This window comes from Nerophis lumbriciformis, linkage group LG22, assembly GCF_033978685.3.
Source record: "Nerophis lumbriciformis linkage group LG22, RoL_Nlum_v2.1, whole genome shotgun sequence".
NCBI lineage: Eukaryota > Metazoa > Chordata > Actinopteri > Syngnathiformes > Syngnathidae > Nerophis > Nerophis lumbriciformis.
In genome coordinates this window covers 19,583,752-19,609,995 of record NC_084569.2, presented here as the reverse complement: position 1 = coordinate 19,609,995, position 26,244 = coordinate 19,583,752, and the positions used below count along the sequence as shown (strand labels likewise).

General features: G+C 37.9%; 1 protein-coding gene across 3 annotated transcripts in view; it reads left to right on the top strand.

Annotated features, from left to right (window-relative positions):
- The window catches only part of cacna1ia (calcium voltage-gated channel subunit alpha1 Ia), a 352,101-nt gene that overhangs the window by 307,550 nt on the left and 18,307 nt on the right, over window positions 1–26,244 (top strand). For 2 of the 3 annotated variants that reach the window (XM_061974102.2, XM_061974103.1), the window contains 2 exons: window positions 14,142–14,291; window positions 22,273–22,410. In XM_061974102.2, the coding sequence (XP_061830086.2) occupies window positions 14,142–14,291; window positions 22,273–22,410 (288 nt within the window). The remainder of the gene's footprint in view (window positions 1–14,141; window positions 14,292–22,272; window positions 22,411–26,244) is intronic. The other variant, XM_072915676.1, reaches the window with a different exon arrangement.

Genomic DNA, 26,244 nt, shown 5'->3' with positions numbered 1-26,244 from the left:
TAAAATAGTGTATATTTTTTTGAGTAAAATTATGACTTTTGTCGTAATTTTGCCAAGTAAAATTCCGATTATTATTATAATATTGCCAACATTTTTAAGTTTTCTTATACAAGTGTGACTTTTGTCGAATGAAATTACGTCTCTTTTCATAGAATTGCCAAAATGTTAAGCTTTTCTTGTAAAATTGCGACTGTTATTGAGTAAAATTGGAAATATCAAAAAATACATAAATTAGCTTCACCGTTTAATAAAATGCAGGGTCCAAAGCGTAGGAAAAAATAGTCCAGCTTATAGTCCAGAAAATACAGTAAACTTTCGATACAATACTAATATTGGAGCCTTGAGTATTGGCTGATATCAGCACGAATCCTACATACTTTTATTTGTTGTGTGTAATGTTAGAAAAGTCTTGGTAGGTATGAATAAACTTACCTGTTTATTATTAACTGTCCAGGATAGACTTATGCTGACTTTAATTTGATGTGGAGAGGTAATTGGTTTTATGTCGACACTTGTGGGCCACAATAATTCATGAAGTCAAAATCTTGACACAGTCAATTCAATGAAGCTGACACGTTTGTTACTGGAAGTCTGATAGGTTTCTGCCTTGGATACTTCTTATATATAATTAATATGCAACTATAACGATGTATGATACATGTTTATCTTTATTAATGTTGTGTTTTAGACTGGAATACGGTATAATTATGAGATGTACGTCATTCAGTTCTGAAAAAGGGCAACATTCACTCTTATCTCTTCGGGGTGCTGCCTAGAGGTATGGGAAATAATGGATTTGTATATGCATCGCAATTCGGACATGGACGATTAGAATCGATTAGTAAACTTTGATAATCGATGTATTTATTGTGAATAAAATACTGCAGACAGTTCTAAAATTTGCAGTCAGCCACCTCACCGAGAGATCCGACCAGCTTCTTTATTAACGGGCACTTAGGTTCCAGTTTTGCGCACATTTCCATTAATTTAATAAATATAGGAATTAATTCAATGATTTAATAATAATTATTAATTGTTTCCTATAACAAATGCACTGTTTTTTAAGAATTGCAAATGATAAACGCTTATTTAGTGAAACGAAAAGAAATGTAAAACTGCATCAATGTATATACCGTATTTTCCGGACTATAAGGCGCACTTAAAATCCTTTAATTTTCTCAAAAATTTACAGTGCGCCTTATAACCCGGTGCGCCTAATGTACGGCATAATTCTGGTTGTGCTTACCCACCTCGAAGCTATTATCTTTGGTACATGGTGTAATGATAAGTGTGATCAGTAGACGGCAGTCACACATAAGAGATACGCCAATAAACAACTCCAAAACGTTAAATGTTCCATTGAGAATATAGAACATTACACACGGCGCTCAAAAATCTATTAAAATGTTTTAGTACGACTTTGGTAAGCTATGAAGCCGCACCGCTTGATGGATTGTCGCCACATTAAACATACGAGTATTATTATGGTTTGTGTATAAGGACCGCAAAATGGCACCCATTAGCAGACATTATCTGGCGTTTTGTTTCGCAATATTATGCAAAACCAACTTTTCTTAACTTCTGGTACCTGCTGATCTGTATTTGGGATCTGCATAAGTCCTGAAAATTTGCGCGCGTCTGCCATTGTAGTCCGTGAAGACACCGTAGTTTTTCTCTACTTTATTATGTGGCATTCATCTTCCGCTGTTGCCATTTCTAATATAAAGTAGCGTAAAGTTATATCTGTCAGTAGACTGGCTATGAAAGCGCTAAAAACTGTAAGGGGTTTACATAATTCACCAACGGAACTTTCGTTATTAAAGAGTTCCAGTCAGACGGTTTTTCACGGGACAAATTTCCGGCGTTGTTGTTGCACTCGTGAGCCACGGATGAGATGCTGCAGCTCCGTTATTGATTTAAGTAAAGTCTGAATGTCATAAAAACAGTTAGCTCCATCTTTTGACACTTCTTCCACTACCGTCCTTGCACGCTACACCGCTACAACAAAGATGACGGAGAAAAGGTGAGCCACGTTAATAAGACCGCCCATAAAACGGTGCATCCTGAAGAGACGCTCAGAAAGCTACTTGAAGATGATCTGCAAAACATAATCTATGCAACATTTTGACCAAAGAACCACCATTACATGTTATGTAGACCACAAGGAAGTGTTTTAAATTTAGAAAAAAAATCCTAATATTACCCCATTAATGCGCCTTTTGTATGAAAAAAGACCTGAATAGACCCGCTCATCGGCAGTGCGCCTTTTATTCCGGTGCGCCCTATGGTCCGAAAAATACGGTAAATGAAAGATGCGTCAATATTCAATTTTTAATCCAATTGTAACTCGTGAACCGTAATCGGATTGTGAAGTGCCCAAAGATTCCCGCCTCTAGTGCCGATATTGTTTACGACACCAATGATGCCTCTTACCTTCATGACTTTCTAAAGCACGCCTTAAGAGGTCGCCTCATCTTGGGGTTTAATAGAAAGCATTGGTGAGATTACATACCTGTAATCCTTCCCAATCCATCCCGCTCTTTTACGAGATTAGATTGATTGATCTAATCTATTGAGTTCTCCAGGCAATCTTCTCCACTGTGCGGTTACTCTGGGAAGTTTTGACTGTGGTGAAACACTTGTTATAGATAGCACAGGGGCTACACACACACACACACACACACACACACACACACACACACATTCTTGTATTTCTTACCTTCTTGAGACCTCCGAAAAATGCCTACCTCTTTTGGACGAACCTTTCTAGATGTATAAAGATTTGTATTTACAACATTAATAACATATACATACTATGCAAATACAGAAAAAGTAAGCTTTTAGTAAACTTTAAAATTGTGGCAATATTATAATAATAATCTGAATTTTACTTGGCAAAATTTTGACAAAAGTTATATTTTACAAGAACAACTCAAACATTGGCAATATTGTGATAAAAGTCAGAATTTTGTCACCATTTTGTTTTAAAAAGTCAGAATTTTACGAGAAAATATGGCAATATTACAGAAACAGAAAGAATATGAGAAATTGTTCCCAATTTTATAAGAAAAAAGTTGACACATTGTGAGAAAAACACTGCTTTTAGTTATTTTTTTATTTTTTGTTTGTAATTGGTTTTTAATCTTCATTATTTACTTCAAGTTATTACAGTATGTCTTTATATAAATATTTATAAAAATGTTTTTAATTAATTTTGGCCAAAAGGGGCGCATTTCAATTTATTACACACACTTGTTATTAGTAGTTTATTATTCTTCGGTCAATCGTCAACAAAATAAACAAACAGTTGTACATTCATAAATTGAAAATGAAAATGTTGCAGACCGAAAAGGTTTAGGCTGAAGTTGAACACTTATTGCGCCTAACCCTATAAACAATGTCAAGTACAAGATGAACTTCCGAAAATTATGAAATGTCCTTTGTACAACATATTAAAAATACACATTATACACAACATAAACACAGTTCAATTATATACACAGTAAAGGCATGTGAAATATCCTTGTACACGTGTTAAACCTTTGTACCAATTATATACTACCGGTATATACAAACAATTATACTTCCATTATTATTTATATCCCACATTTAGTATTTTAATTAACATTGATCATAGTATTAACTACTGTATTGATTCAAGAGTGATATATTTTTTTTAAGACATTGGTCTTAAAGTGTTTTTCAAATGTGTGAATGGAACTGCAACATTTTAAGGAATCATCCAAGCTGTTCCACAGTTGAACCCCATATTACATATGTTGACTAGAGAGGGAGCAATTCAAATTTTTACCGACACTTGTTATTTCATATGTTGACCAGAGGGGGAGCACTTTTAAAACCGACACACAGTCAATTTGAAAAAAATCCCTTCTTTTTGGGACCACAATAATTTTGAAAGATGTAACCACTTGAGGTGCAAATGAGATCTCTATTTTTTTGTAATGTGCTTAAGGCCGAAGACAAACGAGTCACGGACCACAGATGGCCCCCGTGCCACACTTTGGGCAACCCAGCTGAAGAAGCTAACTGTTAATGGCCACTATGGTCTTAGCACCGTTGTGTATTTGTTCATCTTATGGTCACATATGGGACGCGGGTTGTCTTACGTCAGCACTGGAAGTCGTAAAATCAGCCGTTTAACTGGCGGGTTTTTTCGGGGATAAATAGGGGCGTGCCGTCTTGTTTTATCATATATTGCTGCCTTTGCACCTGTCAATGTTTACTTTTGTACATTTAATCCACAAAAAATCCTGACTTTGGAGCAATGTTCACAGACTCTAGTATTTGGCTCTCTATTAGATGCAATGGTTTTCCGTATTAGGACCATGATTTCGGTCCTAACTTGTTCACCGGTCCTCATACGGAAGGTACTTTTCCTTGTTGATGTCTCAAGAAGGATAGAAATACAAGAACACACACACACACACACACACTGTTAGAAAGAGTAAAGGAAATAGGAGAGCAGAGACAATAGCTCAGCCAGTGACCGTCAGATAGAGGTTGTAATTAATTTCAGCTCTCTCTCTTTACCCCAACCTCAACTCCCAGCAGACGGACCCTATTGTTGTCCACTAATACAGTTATTAATGGAAGCCAGCCAATAGGCCACCACAGTCAATCAAACATAATTTTTATATACAGCCACCAACACACTACAGAGTATCTTGTAACTGATTCTGCTGTGTGTGCACGTTGCTGCCAAATTGAGGCATTGTTTGGCAGTTTACTTACAGTATACTATTGGGAAAGCACTGTGAGGGAGTACTAGAGAAACATGTTTAAATTATGAGGAAGAAAGACATTGTAGGAAAAAAAAAAGGGTTGTATTAAAATGATAATACATTTGTATTGTTGAGGCAAGACAAAATAGTAAACATATTAAATAGTAAATTATAGTCAATAAAATTGCAATTTTAATGAGTAAATGTTTTGTCATTAAATGTCATAATATCATTTATATTTCATAATAGCTTGGCAACCCTTATGTCTTGCAACAAAAAAATTGGTGTCAACAAACACTAAGCAAATGAAACCACAGTAGCGGGCCTTGTGTTTCCCACCTAGGCCTTCAGTTATGTCCGACTTCAATGATTACCTCTCAAAATACCATAATTTATGTACCCACATGACCATTGCTGGAGAAATACTATACAGAAACACAATTACGCCCCTGTATTGAAACAAATCAACAGTGTACAAAATGGGTTATTTTCTGACGCATTTAAAAAACAATTAAAACGCATTTAAATTGCAAAAAATATATTAAAAGTAAAAAAAATACAATATTTGAACTCACAATTTTTAGAACCTTTTCGACGCCGTATAAGCCAGTGGTACCCCTCGTCGTCGGCTTATTCGAGTGGAAACGGCGGGCGTTTCCCCATTTCATCGCCAGAACAGCTGAGCTAGCTTCCGGGGTTGGCCGACATCGTATCACAAGATGTAGTTTCTCTTTAAATATCCTTCTTGAAAATGGCCTTGCAAATATATATTTGCCACCTAATCAACGTTTTGTTCTCCTTCACTGCTAACCCGGTCTGGCTACGACGCAACACTTCCCGCTTCCTGCTAAATTGAAACTTGTGAATGGATACTCACTTTCTAATGACAAGTGAGTATCCAATCACAGTCTCGTTAACATCAGGCTACTTAGATAGGCTACTGTCAACGACTTGTGATCTGATTGGCTATCGCAACTGTCTATCAACTGTATGTGTTCTCAAATTCGTTCGCTAACGGTCCCGATGAGTGTCCAATCACAGGACGCGTATATGTCACCTTAGGCCATCTAGAAGGCCTTACTGACAACAACTCATGATCTGAGTGGCTATCGCAATTGTCTATCAATTGTATGTCCCCGTTCACTTACAGTGCACGGACGCCCGCATTGTTGATTCTGAAGGCCCCAGGCAGATTTTGTACAGCATGGCAACATAAGCTAGCTGAATTCTGATTGGATAAAAACTAAAACTAAAAACAACAGCACTGGAACGAGCATAATACTTTTAGATATTTAGGGAAAATAAATACAAAAATAATTTTAGATTTAATTATGATCATTCCACTGTGAAAGTATATATTTTTAAATATTGGTCCGCATCAGTGTGCTGGACCACGAGTGTAATACAGTGGTAATACAGTGGTACCCCAAGTATTTTGAGATACGAGCTGACTTTTTGTCATGCTTCAGTTTGCGAGCATAATTTGAGTTACGAGCGTCTCTGCAGCCGGTTGAAGTCGTAATTGTCCACAGCCAAAGATCAACACAAGACTGCCCTCCAACCATCGGAACTGAGAACGTTAGTGCGAAAGAGAAGGAACGGACAACCGGGTCAAAGAAACAAACCTTTAAAAACATGTCCAATCAGTTAGCTGACCCATGTAGTCAGCCCGACTAAAGTACCGCCAGTCGGTGTCACTCAAGCCCCAGAAAAAAACATCCAAAGGACGAACATTTATCTATGAGATTATGAAAAAGCTGCCGATGCTGTGTGCTGTGTTTCAGCTCGTTCTGTCTCGTCTTGACTATACAAACTGGATGATTTTATATATATACCGTATTTTTCGGATTATAAATCGCAGTTTTTTTCATAGTTTGGGGATTTATACTCTGGAGCAATTTATGTGTGAAATTATTAACACATTATCGTAAAATATCAAATAATATTATTTATCTCATTCAAGTAAGAGACTAGACGTACCGATAGAAGAGTTGGCAGAGTTTTTTAGAAGCGACACCGAGGAAGAAGATTTCATGGGATTTAGCGATTAGGAGTGACAGATTGTTTGGTAAACGTATAGCATGTTCTATATGTTAAAGTTATTTGAATGACTCTTACCATAATATGTTACGTTAACATACCAGGCATGTTCTCAGTTAGTTATTTATGCCTCATATAACGTACACTTATTCAGCCTGTTGTTCACTATTCTTTATTTATTTTAAATTGCCTTTCAAATGTCTATTCTTGGTGTTGGATTTTATCAAATAAATTTCCCCCAAAATTGCGACTTATACTCTAGTGCGACTTATATATGTTTTTTTCCTTCTTTATTATGCATTTTCGGCCGGTGCGATTTATACTCCGGAGCAACTTATAATCCGAAAAATACGGTATATATGATTATTTTTGGTACGCAAACCCATCTTGTCAACTTGCGATCCGTCCCTCAAAGACGTCTGTCTGCAACATAAACAACAATGACACTTCTTAGTGTTACATGACAGTGAAGCAGCCTGTAGGAGACACCTACAAGAGTATGGTCCCAAGTGTAAATGCAAATTTAAAAAAATAAATAAAATTGTAAATAGTAAACTATTTTATTTTATTTACAAAAAAAATACTCATAATGTTAATCATTCTAATAAAAGGAATTACAATTTTACAATATTTAAGATTAAAATATAAAAAGCAATTGAGAAGATAATAGTTGAATAGAATACCAAAAAAGTAAAACCAAAAATTATTACCAGCAACACTATTATTAATAATAACATCAGTATTAGTGATTAAAAGCATCCAACAATAACAAACAAAATGAATTACAATACCAGAAATGATATGTATCTTTATTGTTATCACTTATAATTTGCATCACAGCCATTAATGATAAAAAAAAACATTAACAGTCACAGTGGCTTACACTTGATTGTGTCATATGTCCTATTTCAAGATATGACTACCGTATTTTTCAGACTATAAGTCGCAGTTTTTTTCAAAGTTTGGCCGGGGGTGCGACTTATACTCAGGAGCGACTTATGTGTGAAATGATTAACACATTACCATAAAATATCAAATAATATTATTTAGCTCATTCACGTAAGAGACTAGACGTATAAGATTTCATGGGATTTAGCGATTAGGAGTGACAGATTGTTTGGTAAACGTATAGCATGTTCTATATGTTATAGTTATTTGAATGACTCTTACCATAATATGTTACGTTAACATACCAGGCACGTTCTCAGTTGGTTATTTATGCGTCATATAACGTACACTTATTCAGCCTGTTGTTCACTATTCTTTATTTATTTTAAATTGCCTTTCAAATGTCTATTCTTGGTGTTGGGTTTTATCAAATACATTTCCCCAAAAAGTGCGACAAATACTCCAGTGCGACTTATATATGTTTTTTTCCTTCTTTATTGTGCATTTTCGGCCGGTGCGACTTGTACTCCGGAGCGACTTATACTCCGAAAAATACGGTTATTAGTAGCATCTCCATATATACTATACCAGTCATTATGAGTTGGACTATCAATGCAGATACATTTTTTTTAGCATTATTGTTTTCATGATGCATACTGACAAAAAATACATTATTTCATACAACTAATGTAGTTGTGTGTAGTACATTAAATAGTACTATGTTTTAGACAATAGTGTGTATCTAAATGTTAGGTTTTCTTTGTAAGAGGCATGTTTCATGTCAAAATTGGGGTGGGAGCACAGGATGTTTTAAGTTTAATGTCTAATTTGAGATGCGAGTGTTTTGAGTTACAAACTCTGTTGACAGAATCAACTGAGTTCGTAGGTTGAGGTACCGCTGTTGTCCAAAAAAAAGATGCATGGACATAAACAGAGTTACACTTCTGGATGTTATGCTTTAGGAGATGTAGGTGTCATGCTGGAACAGTTAATATTCTAGCAGGCACAAGACATTAAAACAACGTTGAGGACTTGTGGAATTAAGTCCTGACGTTGAGCAACTCAAACCTAAAGGTGGAACAACATACTTTTTTACAAAGTTTAATCAATGTTGGGTTCTGACGTTGATTTGACCTTTGAATTTTGGTAATTTCCCAACCAATATCCTATAACACAAATACAACGTTGAAACAACATGCTTTTTGACAACGTTTATTCAATGTCAGGTTGTTAAGTTGATTTGACCCACTGAAAGTTGGTCATTTCCCAACCAACAAGGTGGATGCAACGTTAGACATCAACGTTGTCTCAATTGACAATATTTTGCAACGATATCTCAAAGTCAGTTTTAAGGGACATGTACAGTCGTGGTCAAAAGTTTGCATGCACTTGTAAAGAACATAATGCCATGTCTGTCTTGAGTTTCCAATAATTTCTACAACTCTTATTTCATTGTGATAGAGTGATTGGAGCACATACTTGTTTGTCACAAAAAACATTCATGAAGTTTGGTTCTTTTTTTAATTTATTATGGGTCTACCGAAAATGTGAGCAAATCAGCAATGTTAATATTTGGTTACATGCCCATTGGCAATTTTCACTGCAATAAGGCACTTTTGGTAGCCATCCAAAATCTTCTGGCAAGTTTCTGGTTGAATTTTTGACCACTCCTCTTGACAACATTGGTGCAGTTCAGCTAAATTTGTTGGTTTTCTGACATGGACTTGTTTCTTCAGCATTGTCCACCCGTTTAGTCAGGACTTAAACATTATACGGGGCGGTATAGCTCAGTTGGTAGAGTGACGATGCCAGCAACTTAGCAACAAAAAAACAAAAAAAAACTTGAGGGTTCCAGGTTCGATCCCCGCTCCCGCCATCCTAGTCACTGCCGTTGTGTCCTTGGGCAAGACACTTTACCCACCTGCTCCCAGTGCCACCCACACTGGTTTAAATGTAACTTAGATATTGGGTTTCACTATGTAAAGCACTTTGAGTCACTAGAGAAAAGCGCTATATAAATATAATTCACTTCACTTCACTTCAATTTGGGAAGTCCATTCTAAAACATTAATTCTAGCCTGATTTAGCCATTCCTTTATCACTTTTGACATGTGTTTGGGGTCATTGTCCTGTTTTACCATGAATTGATTAACGTGGACCCCGACTTAAACAAGTTGAAAAACGTATTCGGGTGTTTCCATTTAGTGGTCAATTGTACGGAATATGTACTGTACTGTGCAATCTACTAATAAAAGTCAATCAATCAATCAATGGAACACCCAACTGCGCCCAAGACCCAACCTCCGGGCTGATGATTTTAGGTTGTCCTGAAGAATTTGGAGGTAATCCTCCTTTTTCATTGTCCCGTTTACTCTCTGTAAAGCACCAGTTCCATTGGCAGCAAAACAGGCCCAGAGCATAATACTACCACCACCATGCTTGACGGTAGGAATGGTGTTCCTGGGATTAAAGGCCTCACCTTTTCTCCTCCAAACATATTGCTGGGTATTGTGGCCAAACAGCTAAATTTTTTTGTTTCATCTGATCACAGAACTTTCCTCCAGAAGGTCTTATCTTTGTCCATGTCATGTCAGTAGACCCATAATAAATTCATAAAAGAACCAAACTTCATGAATGTTTTTTGTGACTAACAAGTATGTGCTCCAATCACTCTATCACAAAAAAATAAGAGTTGTAGAAATTTTTGGAAACTCAAGACAGCCATGACATTACGTTCTTTACAAGTGTATGTAAACTTTTGACCACGACTGTATGTATAATCAACGTTGTATCAATGTCTTGTGCCTGCTGGGATCTCTTAAAGACAGTTCTCTTGTATGTGACACGGCCTAGTTGCAGTTTGTGAACAAAAAGACTGATTGAGTCTTCGGTGTCTTAAAGCTAATTACGCCCGGGGCTCAAAGCAAATGCTGAAACCTCAAAGTGTTACATCAAGGTACCGCACTAAGTCAATGAGGTGATCTATCAGATGTAATTGCAGCACTCTGTGCTCACGCCTTTGAGATGGGAAAAGATGTTACGTGGCTAATGAGGGTTTAATGTTAGGAACTCGTTTTCTCCAAAGAACAGTGAACAGAATCTGTCTAGAGGGTTTGTTGTGGATCCAATCCAATCCACATTATTTATTTAGCACATTTCAAAAAAACAATACAAGTTTCACAACGTGCTGCACAGATGTTAAGACAAACGTATTAGAAGAGTCAGTAGTATAAAACATTTAACTATAAAAGAGTAAATACATAAAATACATCAGAGAAAATAAAATACACTAAAATCACGCAACTCTTATGCTGGTTTAAAAGCCAAAGAGTAAAAATATGTTTTAAGACGTGATTTAAAAAAAGTCATTCAAGAGGGAGCCGTCCGAATAACGAGGGATATTGTTCCAAAGTTTTGGAGCCAGAGCAGAAAATGCACGATCACCTCTGGATTTTAAACGGGTTTTTGGGACGACGAGAAGAAACTGATCAGCTGACCTCAGAGACCTTGTGGGGGTAGGGATGATGTTTGATAAGAAATTATCGAGTTTGACCCTATTATCGAATCCTCTTATCGAACCGATTCCTTATCGATTCTCTAATCGAGTCCAGATAGGTTGTTGTATATGGAAAAAAACACACAATATTTGGTTTAACAAAAGCTCACTTTTATTATATAAGAAAAAAATAAAATCTAATAAATAAATAAATATTGATTGTCACCCCCCTAAAAAAATAAAATAAAATAAATAAATACTGACTGTTGTTACCCAAAGTATATTAAGTGGGATTTTTCAGAAAAACAAATATATACAGTAAAACAAAAACAACCTGTTTCTGTGATCACTATAGGTGTATAAATAATAATATAGTGTTAAATAAAATCAGTCCCTTGGGCACAAAACTGAAAATAATACAGCTCTCCAAAAAGTGCGCTTCTGCTGCTATTTGACATAACTGTTTGTATGCTTTGACACTTTATTTCTTTATTGAAAGAAAATTCTATGAAGAGAAAAGTTGTTTGCAAATGTGGTTACAATGCTGAAAAATGAAAAGTTAAAGCTAAAAAAAGAAATACACTTTATTGAGTTAACATTATTTCTTTATAGAGGGAAAGATGTGATGTTATGAGCTAGGAATATAACAACTACACTACCCAGCATGCAACGGGAGTGACGAACATGCGCGGTAGCCCCGAAAAGTGTTGTTGCATGTCGTCACGCCGGCAGCTAAGAATGAGGTTATGAGCACGCTGTGAAAGTAAACGTCAAGAACTCAGCCAACACGCCTCGTCTGCATTATTTATAATTAGACAGACAATACATGTACAGTGTGATTTAGTTTTGTTTACAAGGAAAGAAAAACAAAAGTTAAAAAAGGGAGATCGTGTCATATATGTTGTAGATATATATATATATATGTATGTGCTGCGGTTGCTTTAAGAACGTTGCGACAGCTGCCGTAAAGGAGGTGCGTTGCTAGCCTGGTTGCTATGTTTCCGGTTGGTCGTAAAAGTGTTGGTCATGTGTTTGTACCCTGCTCAAATCTCTCAGTAAAGTTATTAATTGGATTATACCTTTTGTTTTGAACTTTATAACACCTTGGAGCGCTTTTTCCGGTCCAGTGTTTTTCCTGCTTTCCCTATCTGCGCCTAATGACTGAGCTACGTGACGTCATTTCTTGTGATGTCTCAAAGGGCATTTCTAGGCCGGGACGGGATTGGTCCCAGGGATTCGAATAAAGAACCAACTCTTTTTCTTTACTATAATGGTCTCGATAACGGGTACCGGTTCTCAAAAAGGGATTCGAGTCCAAGGACTCGGTTCTTTTCTTATCGAACAACCGAGAAAACCGGTTTCGAGTATCATCCCTATGTGGGGGTGTACATTTTTAAAAGGTCTGACATCTATTGTGGCGCTAATCTGTTAAGAGATTTAAAAACAGACAACAATATTTTAAAAATGAATTCTAAAATGAACTGGGAGCCAGTGAAGGGATATTCTAAAATGGGGGTAATGTTGTTCATGTTTTTTAGATAGATAGATAGATAGATAGATAGATAGATAGATAGATAGATAGATAGATATATAGTACTTTATTGATTCCTTCAGGAGAGTTCCCTCAGGAAAATTCAAATTCCAGCAGCAGTGTACAGAATTGAGATCGAATTTAAAAAGTTAAAAGTAAATAATGTGAGTATAAAGGAAACACAATAGAAAAATATTACAATAAGAATAAAAATAAAAAGCAACAATGAGAATAAAAATATAACAGTAAAATAAGAATATAACAAGAGAAACTAGGCAGTAGTGACCATGTTATGAAAAAGTATTGCACTGTTATTGTTTTGCACCCCCTGTCATCCTAGTACCCCCCTAACCCCCAGAGAGGAGTTGTACAGTCTAATGGCGTGTGGGACAAAGGAGTTTTTTAGTCTATTAGTCCTGCACTTGGGATGAAGCAGTCTAGCACTGAACAGTGCCAGTTAAAAGTCGAGCAGCAGCATTTTGGACCAACTGCAATTGAGCAATTGAGGCCTGGTTCATTCCAACGTAGAGGGAGTTGCAGTAGTCTAAAGGTGATGAAATAAAAGCATGGATTACCCGCTCAAAGTCGTTAAAAGATAAAACTGATTTAATTTTTGCTAAAAGTCTCGGATGATAAAAATTACATCGTACAACGGAGTTAACCTAAATCTTTGTCGAACTTAAATCCAAGATTTGTGACTGTTGGTTTGAAATAAGGCATCAGGGGGTCCAGGTCACTGGGGGGAGCATTCTGTTTGACTTTGGAGTCAAATAAAATGATTTCCGTCTTGTTCTCATTGAAGTTTAGAAAGTTTACCGCCAACCATGCTTTTATGTCCTCAAGACAGTTTAAAAGTGATTTTAAACTTGTGTCACTTTTCTTTTTTAAAGGGACGTAGATTTGCGTATCATCCGCATAAAGATGATATGATGTATTATATATTTTTTTAAATGTGTTGAATGGGCAGGGTGTACACTGGAAACAGGATTGGTCCTAGGATTGAACCCTGAGGCACACCACAGGACAAGGGAGCATAGGCCGACGCCGAATCATCAATTTGGATCTTAAAAGTTCTGTTTGTCAGATATGACCTGAACCATTTCAAGGGTGTGCCTTTTTTAAACTCGCACATTGTTCGAAGCGACTAATGAGAGCTGTGTGTAAAAAATTCAACACAGTATTGTTGTTTTGTAGGGATCTTTAAAAAACCAAGGCTGTTATGTGGTGAAATGTATTTTTCATGCTCAAAGGAATTCCTTCGGAAGCCTGACGACTTTCTTTGCATTTCCCTGCGTGTTCTCTGTCCTCGCATGTCGGCATGTGCACACCTCTGTGCCTGCGTGCAATTCTGGTCTGCTGGCCTGTGTCCCTGTATGTCTGTGTGTACGCACGTGTGTGTGTGTACGTGTGTGTGTGTGTGTGCGTTTGTACGTGTGTGTTCCAGGAGAGCCAATGGTTGGACAGCGTATCTCTCCTGATCAAGGATACATTAGAAGGGGAGATGCTGATGATCGACAATCTCTCTGGTTCTGTCTTCCACCATTACTCCTCCCCACCACTCATCTGTAAAGACTGCAGGGGCCACCCACAAGAGGTACCACCCCCGTGTGACGTTACCACGTGCACATATGCAGCACTCATGCACACGTGGAGCAGAACCGCTGGCCTCTCTTTGTTAAACGTAAAATATGGAGAGCATGGTAATGGAATTAGTTTATTTGTAAAAAAAAAAAAATACAAAGAAAACAAGATATTTAGGCTAAATCTTTAAATAAGATGTCCAAAGTATTGTTATTACTTTGTCGGGGAAAACATTTGGTAGCAACCAAAATATAATGGAATCTCCAAGGTTGAATACATTCAAAAACAAATAATGAAAACAATAAGATGCTGGTGGACCTCTGATTTGTTTTGCCTTTGAAACTATTATTCCCATATAGTGTTGTCCCGACATACTTGCCAACCCTCCCAAATTTTCCGGGAGACTCCCGAAATTCAGCGCCTCTCCCGAAAACCTCCCGGGACAAATATTCTCCCGAAAATCTCCCGATTTTCAGCCGGAGCTGGAAGCTACGCCCCCTCCAGCTCCATGCGGACCTGAGTAAGGACAGCCTTTTTTCATGACAGGAGGACAACAGGGTGACAAGAACTAAATCATCCAGACTAAAGATAAATTGTATTATTATGTTTATCTTACCTAAAAATAACTCTATTTATTAATAAAAAAATAAAAAAACTAAATACATTTTTACTATATTTTGCTAAAAACATCAAAATTAATTGTATTTTTATTTGTATTTTTTCCTGACTCCTTATTACATCCAGCCATAGAATTATACATTAAAATAAACATCCATCCATCCATCCATTTCCTACCGCTTATTCCCTTCGGGGTCACGGGGGGGCGCTGGAGCCTATCTCAGCTACAATCGGGCGGAAGGCGGTGTATATCCTGGACAAGTCGCCACCTCATCGCAGGGCCAACACAGATAGACAGACAACATTCACACTCAACATATTTGAAATAATTGATTTTAAATTATCTTAGTAATTCATTTAAACTGACCATATTTAATTATTAAAATAATTGCTTGTTTATCAACAACTTTAGCATTTTATTCATTACATTTTAAAACTCTCAGAAGCCAAGTCATTTTATATTCCTTAGTATTTATTTATGCAAGTTTGAAGTATCAATTATCTAAACACAGTTTTGTTTGCATATTTTCAGGATGTAGATATCTATAAATACAGCATATATATATATATATATATATATATATATATATATATATATATATATATATATATATATATATATATATATATACAGTATATATATATATATATATATATATATATATATATATATATATATATATATATATATATATATATATATATCAGTGACGTGCAGTCACTAGAGGCAAGTGAGGCGGGGCCTCACCTGCCATCATGGAAAGAAAAAAAATTTAAAAAGAAAAATATATATATTAAATTGTTAAATGTATCCAGTGATTATACTGTAAAGTTATTTTCCATTTAACTTCACCAGTTTTAGATAATTTTTATTCAAAATCGCTGAATTTTCACATTTGCCGTTCAAATACTGAGAAGAGACGGTGCGGTGAACAGCAGCCAGTCGAGGCACGTCACTCAGTGCCTCAACATGGACGAACTCGGCTAACTGCTGGCCTGCTGTGCAGTGAGACCGTATTGCTATATGAACTATATTATACATTTCCATAGTTTAGTTAGCTGAGGTATATAATGTACAGTGTATTTTGTCAACAACTGTATGTGTGTAAAGTATTTCTTGTGCTGAGCGATCATAAAACGGCTGCAAAAGACGCACTGGCTGAGGCTCCAGTAGCCCTGCCTCCTGCACCCCCGCCGTAGAATGCACGGCAGCCCCTGATGGGAGTGTTATATCAACTAAAGCCCACACTTAAACTTTCCACGTGCAAGATTGAATCTATTTAAAAAAGTTATTTCATAAGAAGCCAAAAAGTGCAAAAACAATAATGTTCGTGTTGGAGGAGTTGCGAATGACTGCTGGGCCACAACATTAGGTACACCTGCAGACTGCAGGTGTACCTAATTCACAACTCCTCCAACACGAACATTATTGTTTTTGCACTTTTTGGCTTCTTATTAAATAACTTTTGTAACCTATTTTATGGGCTTTCCTATTTGTGATGTTAAGTTCCTGTTATGCGCTGTTATACAGTATATGCCTTGAGCTCTTATTTTGAAGGTGCTAAGATCGGAATTTTGACACGTTGGAGTGGAGAGGAAGTTTTTGAAAGAAGGTAAATAAAGTGGTCCTCGTGTAAACTGGAGCCTCCGTGTTTGTTATTTTGTAGTTTCATACAGTATAGGCGACATTTATAAACCCTCGGTTACACTTTTTTAAATAGATTCAATCTTGCACGTGGAAAGTTGAAGTGAGGGCTTTAGTTGATATAACAGTCCCTTCAGGGGGTTCATTAATCAGCACAACAGCGGCGCATTTATAAGTAAAGGTAAGACCATAATAACGTTTTTTTATTAAATGTGCTTTTTTGTGTGCTACAGTTTGTATGTGTAAAGTTAAAGTTAAGTTAAAGTACCAATGATTGTCACACACACACTAGGTGTGGTGAAATTTGTCCTCTGCATTTGACCCATCCCCTTGTTCACCCCCTGGGAGGTGAGGGGAGCAGTGGGCAGCAGCGGCGCCGCGCCCGGTAATCATTTCTGGTGATTTAACCCCCAATTCCAACCCTTGATGCTGAGTGCCAAGCAGGGAAGAATGCTGGTATGAGCTTTTAAACATAACCCGTTAACTGCTGCCAATCAAATGGTGAATAAGATACTCTGTAGGGTTCATATGTTTGTAAATCTGACTGTGATGAAGTCAGTGCCTCACCAGCCATCAACCTCACCGCACGTCACTGATATATATATATATATATATATATATATATATATATATATATATATATATATATATATATATATATATATATATATATATATATGTATATGTACAGTGTTGGGACTAACGCGTTACAAAGTAACGCGTTACTGTAACGCCGTTACTATCGGCGGTAACTAGTAATCTAACGCGTTATTTTTTATATTCAGTAACTCAGTTACCGTTACTACATGATGCGTTACTGCGTTATTTTGCGTTATTTTTTATGTAGTATCGGCTAGAAACTGAGAAGATCTGAGTGTCGCTGCTGAAGAGGCGACAAAAAAGAGGCGCGCCGCGCGCTGTCTGTGTGTACGTGTGTGTGTGTGAGTGTGTGTGTGGGGGAGGGGGCGTGTCTGTGTCTACTATCAAGACGTCATGGCGAACCCCGAAGCCGAGTTTCTTAAAATGGAGATATTTTCAGTACGTTTCTTTTATCGACCACAAAGAAAATAACATTTTAGCTGAATGTAAGTCTCAAATATGCTGAAACAGCGACAAAAACAACATGCTTCGACGAAGCTAGTAAAGAGACACACTCACCTCCACCTCCAACAGCGGCTGGATTTTAACGAGGCACTGCACACGTGAAGGTACACACACTCTGTCAATTCTCTTATATACTCTTTCATTTTAAACTTTTAGAGTGTTTGATTATCACATCACTCTAAATGTTTAGACTATAAAGTTCACAAACCTAAAGAGGGATACTAGTGGGCCAGGCTAATATTTCCTTTTCTCTAAACTAAGTGGGGAAATGTGTAGAGTGTTCTGGGCTTCAGACATGATTTTATTTCAGAATTCCTTGAGAAAACGCCTGGTTAGGCTTTATGTATGTAGTGTGTGCCTTTCTTGTTTTACAGCTATGTTGTTATTATGCTGTTTGTTACTTATGTATGTTAAGTTGCAGCTATTTAAAATAGTTTTGTCAATTTGTTCTGGTCTGAAACAAATTGGCCCTTTAAAACATATCTTTGTCTTTGTGTGTTGTATGTAGAGCACATTGCTTAGCAGAGTTCAATGATGCAAATGCATGTCAAGTTGAACAACAGATTGTATTATTCTCCAGTGCAATAACAGTACTAAAATTAAGGCTAAAAGGGCATTAAATGGGGCCTTAAAAAAATTAAAAAATATATATATAAGTAACTAAATAGTTACTTTTCACAGTAACGCATTACTTTTTGGTTTAAGTAACTGAGTTAGTAACTGAGTTACTTTTGAAATAAAGTAACTAGTAACTGTAACTAGTTACTGGTTTTCAGTAACTAACCCAACACTGTATATGTATGAAATACTTGACTTGGTGAATTCTAGCTGTCAATATACTCCTCCCCTCTAAACCACGCCCCGCCCCACCCCCGACCACGCCCCCACCTCCCGAAATCGGAGGTCTCAAGGTTGGCAAGTATGTGTCCCGATACCAATATTTCGGTACTTTTTGGTACTTTTTGATACTTTTATAAATAAAGGGGACCACAAAAAATGGCATTATTGGCTTTATTTTAACAAAAAAATCTCAGGGTACATTAAACATGTTTCTTATTGCAAGTTTGTACTTAAATAAAATAGTGAACATACCAGACAACTTGTCTTTTAGTAGTAAGTAAACAAAGGCTCCTAATTTAGCTGTGTTATTTATCATTCTATTATTTTGTCAAAATTATTAAGGACAAACTGTAAACATTTATTATTAATCTACCTGTTCATTTACTGTTAATATCTGGTTATTTTCTGTTTCAACATGTTTCATCTACACTTCTGTTTACATGTAATAATCACTTATTCTTCTGTTGTTTGATACTTTACATTAGTTTTGGATGATTTTGGGTATCAATCTGATACCAAGTAGTTACAGGATCATACATTGGTCATATTCAAAGTCCTCGTGTGTCCAGGGACATATTTCCTGAGTTTATAAACATAATATACTTTTTTTTTTTAAACGAAAGAAGATGTGATGCTAAAAAATATCGATTTAATCATAGTAATATCGACTAGATACGCTCCTGTACTTGGTATCATTACAGTGGATGTGTCGCGTAAATGAATACAGATTGTAACAACTTTGGATGCTCCACTGTAAATAGTAAGTTCTCCAATAACCTCTTATTACATCTATTCGTATTACAAACATAATATTTATATACGAGGCCATTTGATGTGATCGCACACACACACACACACACACACAGGAAGAGGCATTTGCACCGAGAACGTTACACACTCAGGGCTTCATTCATCTCACAGAGCACAGTGAATGGAAAGTATTCTGCAGGCATGCCCGTACACACGTGAATGTGTATTTCAGCCTGTAACGTAATGCATCGTGTAATACCGACTTTCCATCCAAGCAGTAGATGAATAAGGCCCTCCAGCCCCTTCCCCCTGCATGTACTGTAACTCCCCCCCCTTAAGACGCATGTGTGCAACTCTCTCCTACTACTTGTGGGTTCACTTTGCTGACAGCAGGTCGAGCGTGCGAGATAAACTCAGCAACATTTTGTCCTGTCCCAGTGTTGTCCGTCACGGTGACAAAGTGCAGCGGGCCAGCTCACAAGAAGCAATAACCGGGCTCTACGGCGTCTCACCTGTCAGTCGTGTTTTCTGCCTGTCTGCAGATGCTGTCAAACCATCAATCTCTCCTGCCTCCTTCTCCGTACTTCTTCTTTCCTTCTGATCAGTCTCTCTCTGCTGCATTCTAACCTCTTAATGGTGTGTTTTGTGCGCGACAAGGTGGGTGTTGCTCACATGGCGTCCGTCACCTGTTTTGTTTTTGGCTTGTGACGGGGGACGCAAAAGTTGCACTGGGAAGCAATATCCATCACGGTACTGCCTAATGAGGACATCCCCGGGGGGAGGCTGACTACATTTCAGTCTGCAGGGGGCACTTGAATGGTGCACGTTCCACAACATTATGTCTGGTGCTATTATTTTTAGACGACACCCCGTTAGGAGCTGCACCGTTAGTCTCAGGAGCTACTTTTAACATGTTTGTCAAGCTGAACAAATGACGGAATAGCAAACAAAATTGCATTTTTACAGGTAAGGGCACAAGTGAGCGTAATATATTGTGTACATTATGCATGCATATTTATTTCCATCAGTTGTTTTGTACCATATATTTCGGACCATAGGGCGCACCGAATAATAAGGCGCACTGCCGATGAGTGACTCTATTCAGGTCCATTTTCATACAAAAGGCGCACCAGATTATAAATAGCATTAAAGGGGTCATATTTTTTTTATTTTTTTTCTACAAAACCCAAAACCAGTGAATTTGGCACGTTGTTCGTAAATAAAAACAGAATACAATGATTTGCAAATCCTTTTCAACTTATATTCAATTGAATAGAATGCAAAGACAAGATACTTAACTATAATTTGTTTTTCAAATAATCATTAACTTATATTTTAATGGCAGCAACACATTGCAAAAAAGTTGGCACAGGGGCATTTTTACCACTGTGTTACATGGCCTTTCCTTTTAACAACACTCAGTAAACGTTTGGGAACTGAGGAGACCAATTTTTGAAGCTTTTCAGGTGGAATTCTTTCCCATTCTTGCTTGATGTACAGCTTAGGTTGTTTATAAGTCCGGGGTCTCCTTTGTGGTATTTTAGGTTTCATATTGCGCCACACATTTTCAATGGGACACAGGTCTGGACTACAGGCAGGCCAGTCTAGTACCCACACTCTTTTACTATGAAGCCACACTGTTGTAACACGTGGCTTGGCATTGTCTTGCTGTAATAAGCAGGGGCGTCCAATATGACATTGTTTGGATGGCAACATATGTTGCTCCAAAACCTGTATGTACCTTTCAGCATTAATGGTGCCTTCACTGAGTTACCCATGCCTTGGGCATTAATATACCCCCACACCGTCACAGATGCTGGCTTTTAAACTTTGTTTTTATTTACGATTTACACAATGTGCCAACTTCACTGGTTTTGGGGTTTGTACAAACACTTCCTTCTGGTCTACATAACATGTAACAGTCGTTCTTTGGTCAAAATGTTGCATGGATTATGTTTTACAGACCATAGTCAAGACGCTTTCTGACCGTGTCTTCAGGATGCACCGTTTTGTGGGCGGTCTAATTAACCTGCCTCCACTTCGACCACGTCTCTTCCCCGTCAACGTAGTTGTATCGGTAATTTTAAGCACTTCCATAGCGAGTCTACTGACAGATATGAGTTAGAACTTTACGCTACTTTGAATTAGAAATGGCAATGAATGCCCCAGAGGATGGAGTAAAAGAAGGAGCTTATAGACTACGGCGTTAGACAACAATGGCGAATGGGCGCAAACTTTCGGGACTTATGCAGATCCCAAATACACAATCAACAGGTACCAATATGTAGGAAAAAAAAACCCAGATAATATGTATCCTCATCGGTGCCATTTTAGGGTCCTTATACACACACCACCATAATAATACCCGTATGTTGAAGGACACTATGTCTGACTACGGTAGCCGTAATGCTCCGTGTTCCATCAAACGGTACGAATTCGTAGTTTACCAAAGTTGTACTTAAACATTTTGACAGATGTTTGAGCGCCGTGTGTAATGTTATATATTCTCAATGAAAACATCAAAGTTTTAGTGTTACTTGCTCACCGGTACTTGCTAGCGTCATTTATTGAACAGGCGTCAACCTGCAGTCCATACATACAGAATCTCTTGTGTGACTGCCATCTATTGGTCACACTTATCAATTACACCTTGTACCACAGAATTAATACGTACATTAGACGCACCGGGTATTAGGCGCACTGTCGATTTTTGAGAAAATGAAAGAATTTGAAGTGCGCCTTGTCGTCCGAAAAATATGTTACTAATAGACATTGTAGAAAGAGCATTAGAAATAATACCTTTGCTACAACAACACTTTTGATTGTATGTAACATGCACATTATGCTGTGATGTGATTGGATGGATGGTGGGAGATGACTTTTGTTCCCTAGCCATTTGAAAACATGTCAACATATAGCATAAATTACCATTGTGTTAAGTGGTGTGTGGAAACTATAACGCCGGGCTACAGTTTATTTTCTCTCTCACTACATCTGCCCCGGGATGTGAATGACTGAGGTCTGTTCCTTGCACCAGATCAGGATGGCGGAAATCGAGCAGGCTTCACTGAAGTCGGAGCAACTCAACTCAGACAAGTCTTCATCTCCCGCCCTCCCGGACGACCTCAGCTTGGACGAGCACACGGCCTACCAGCTGCTCGTGCGAGAGAGCAAGGTTGGTGGGATAACGAATGCATGTATTCGGATCGAACAGCTGTATCGAATCGGAAGCCCACTTGGTACACACTTCTAGTTCGGGACCGGATGTGTATGCTTGTGAATATTCTCATTCATTCAGATCATTGTATTCTCATGGTGTTTAATTGATCGGTGGAGTAAAAGAAGGAGCTCATAGACTACGGCGTTAGACTACAATGGTGGACGGACGCAAATTTTGGAGACTTATGCAGATCCCAAATTCACAATCTGGGAGAAAAAATGCCAGATAATATGTATCCTAATAGGTGCCATTTTACACTGCAAAAACTGATTAAATATCTCAAATAAGGTTGATATTTGCTTATTTTCTGTCTGATAAGATCATTCTTCTCACTAAGCAGATTTTATGTTAGTGTTTTACTTGTTTTAAGGGTTTTTGTCCTAAATTTTCTCAGTAAGATATTACAGCTTGTTGCTCAGATTTTATGACCTATATTGAGTAAAACATGCTTGAAACTAAAATATCAACTGTTGCAAAGCCGTGTCATCAACACTCACAAGTATAAAACTACTTTTTTAAAGTAATAATTTCTTACTTCAAGCATGAAAAAAAAGAATCCTGATGCCGAGTGCATATCATTATGTCAAGATAATGGCATAATTACATAATTTAAGAATATTTTTCAACATATTGAGCAAAAAGGTTTTATTTTTCTTCTACCAAGAAAAGTGCACTTGTTATTAGTGAGAATGTACTTATTTTAAGGTATTTTTGGGGTCATTGAGGTTAGATAATTTTACTTGTTTTGGAAAGTCTTGACAAGTCAAATTTTCTTGTTCTATTGGCAGATAATTTTGCTTAGTTCAAATAAAATACCCCTCATTTTGTTTTTTGTTTTTTTATATATATATAATATATAATAATATATAATATATATAATAATACCCGTATGTTGAAGCACAGTACGTCTGACTAGGTAGCCGTAATGCTCCGTCGTTGAAACAACCTGAACAGTATTCAGGTTGTCTTAGAAGTAGGGTTGTACGGTATAACAGTACTAATAAAGTACCACGGTAATAATTAATTCAAAACGGTACTATACTAGTGTTTTTCAACCTTTTTTGAGCCGAGGCACGTTTTTTTCATTGGAAAAAATCCCGAGGCACACTACTAGACAATATTAAGAAATGAGACTCAGTAGCTAATATTGGCAATTTAAAGTCGTTCTCATCAAATCCCTGATGCGATTGTTCGACATTAATTCATACAATAATCATAACGACGTTTGGGATGGCGTGGCTCGGATGGTTGATCGGCCGTGCCAGCAACTTGAGGGTTCCAGGTTCGATGCCAGCTTCCGCCATCCTAATCACGGCCCACCTATCTCCCAGTGGCACCTACGCTGGTGCTTTGGACTCTTGTAAAATAGATTCTTAAACTCGATGGGACCTTTCCTGCGTAAATAAACAAAAAAATGAATAATAATCAAATAAAATAAAAAAAACATGCATCGCTAATTCTCTTATCTCAGTTTAGGCCCACAGAGCAATTATCTAGCTGCTGCCACTTACTGACATGGAGGAGTATTATGGTTACTCTGTTGATCATAAGACAATACGGTCACTCAACGACGGCACGTTATTTGTAGAATACAGTTAGTGTCATGATCTGTGGTCTGGATTATGTTTTTGTTATTTTTTTGTTGGTTTTTGGACTATTTTAGTTCCTGTTTGCGCTCCCTTGTTTGTTTTAGTTTCTATGACGACTTATGGGGCGGCATGGCGTAGTGGGTAGAGCAACCGTGCCAGAAACCTGAGGGTTGCAGGTTCGCTCCCCGCCTCTTACCATCCAAAAAATCGCTGCCGTTGTGTCCTTGGGCGGGACACTTCACCCTTTGCCCCCGGTGCCACTCACACCGGTGAATTGAATGATGAATGATAGGTGGTGGTCGGCGCAAATTGCAGCCACGCTTCCGTCAGTCTACCCCAGGGCAGCTGTGGCTATGAAAGTAGCTTACCACCACCAGGTGTGAATGAATGATGGGTTCTACATGTAAAGCGACTTTGGGTACTTAGAAAAGCGCTATATAAATCCCAGTTATTATTATTATTATTATTATGATTTTCACTTGTCTCTTGCGTTCGGGTCACACCTGTCTCTAATCAAGAGGGACTAGTATTTAAGCCTGTCGTTGCCAGTTAGTCGGGCTGGCGACATTGTTCTTTTCATGCCATAGTTCATGCTTGTATTCATGCGATTGTTTCATGCTCTTTTCATGCTTGTATTCATGCGATTGTTTGCTTCATGCCATGCCAAGTAAGTTTTGCCACAGTTAGCGAGTTTTTGTTTTGCCCTGTCCATAGTTTACCCTAAGTGTTAGTTTTTGTTTGCGGCGCTAAGTTGTGCCTTTGCCTTGTGCGGCTTTTTTGTTTTCACCTATTTGAGAGTCAAGAATAAATATGTTCCTACCTGCTACCGTTGTCCGGAAAAGTCCGTTTGCGACTTGGGAGAACAATCCTCGCAGTATGTTGCGAAATCCTCCACATTATGACAATTAGTGGTTTGCAAAAAATTTGGTGACATTCCGAAATTTCCCACGGCACATCAGTCAATATCTTACGGCACACTAGTGGTTGAAAAACACTGCTATACTATATATATATAGTCATACCAAAGACTATAAAAATGGGACCCATTACCTCCCTGCTTGGCACTCAGCATCAAGGGTTGGAATTGGGGGTTAAATCACCGAAATGATTCCCGAGCGCGGCCACCGCTGCTGCTCACTGCTCCCCTCACCTCCCAGGGGAATGGAACAAGGGAATGGGTCAAATGTAGAGGGTAATTTCACCACACCTAGTGTGTGTGTGACTATCAGTGGTACTTTAACTTTAACTTTAATACTGCCTTTGAAAAATACCGGTACTGTTTTTCATCCGCATGCTGCCGTGCTCACAGAGCGCACAAGAAGAAACAGCGAGTCGAGGAAAAATGGCAAATAAAGGCACCTTAACTGGTTAATAAAGAGGGTGCATGAAGCGCAATATGAAGATATTTGGGCTTCAAAACTATTGATAAAAGAAGTGCCGCGCTGCTTTAAAACGTGTCTCGCCAAATGTGGCATGATTAAAGTATGACCACCTTTGCTTTAAACTTAGCTAAGCAATTAAATAGCAATCAGTCGGATCGACAGGTAATAAAGTTAGCTCGCTCCTCTGTTATGCCCGTACTGTGACGATCGGGTCGCATGACGGCGATTACTGGCGTGTTCCCCAGATGCAGAAGATCGAGGAGGCGGCGTGCAAGTTCAAGTATTTAATGTAGCTCAAGACAAACAAAGACGAGTGCCGCTAGGAAGGCCCCGAAGCATAGGGAAGGCTGTGCAAAAACTAAACTAAAACTGACAGGTTGCATAACAACCAATGGGAATGCTGGAACACAGCAAAACTCACGGTAGGAGGGAATGGATATTCCAAACAAAGTCCCGACAAAGAATGGAAGCTCACGCTCAACTTGAATAGAACTGATGGCTAACAGAAAGCAGGTGCGTGGATCAGTGCTCAGAGAAAGATGTGTGAAGCGGTCACGAAAAAACACCAACACAACAGTAAGTGCCACCAAAAGAAGAGCGCAGGACAGGAAACAACACCAAACACAGGAGAAGACCAACAAACAGATACGTAGACGCGCACACAGCTGTTTGGCTTGATGCCAAATATTAGAGTCCAAACTGTCCAAACACGTAACGTAAACTAATATAAGTAAGATGACTGGATTTTGTAACAAATTCCTACAATTTGTGTTTTATCTTTAACAAAGTGTGGTTTACCTATCGTATTTTTTTTAACT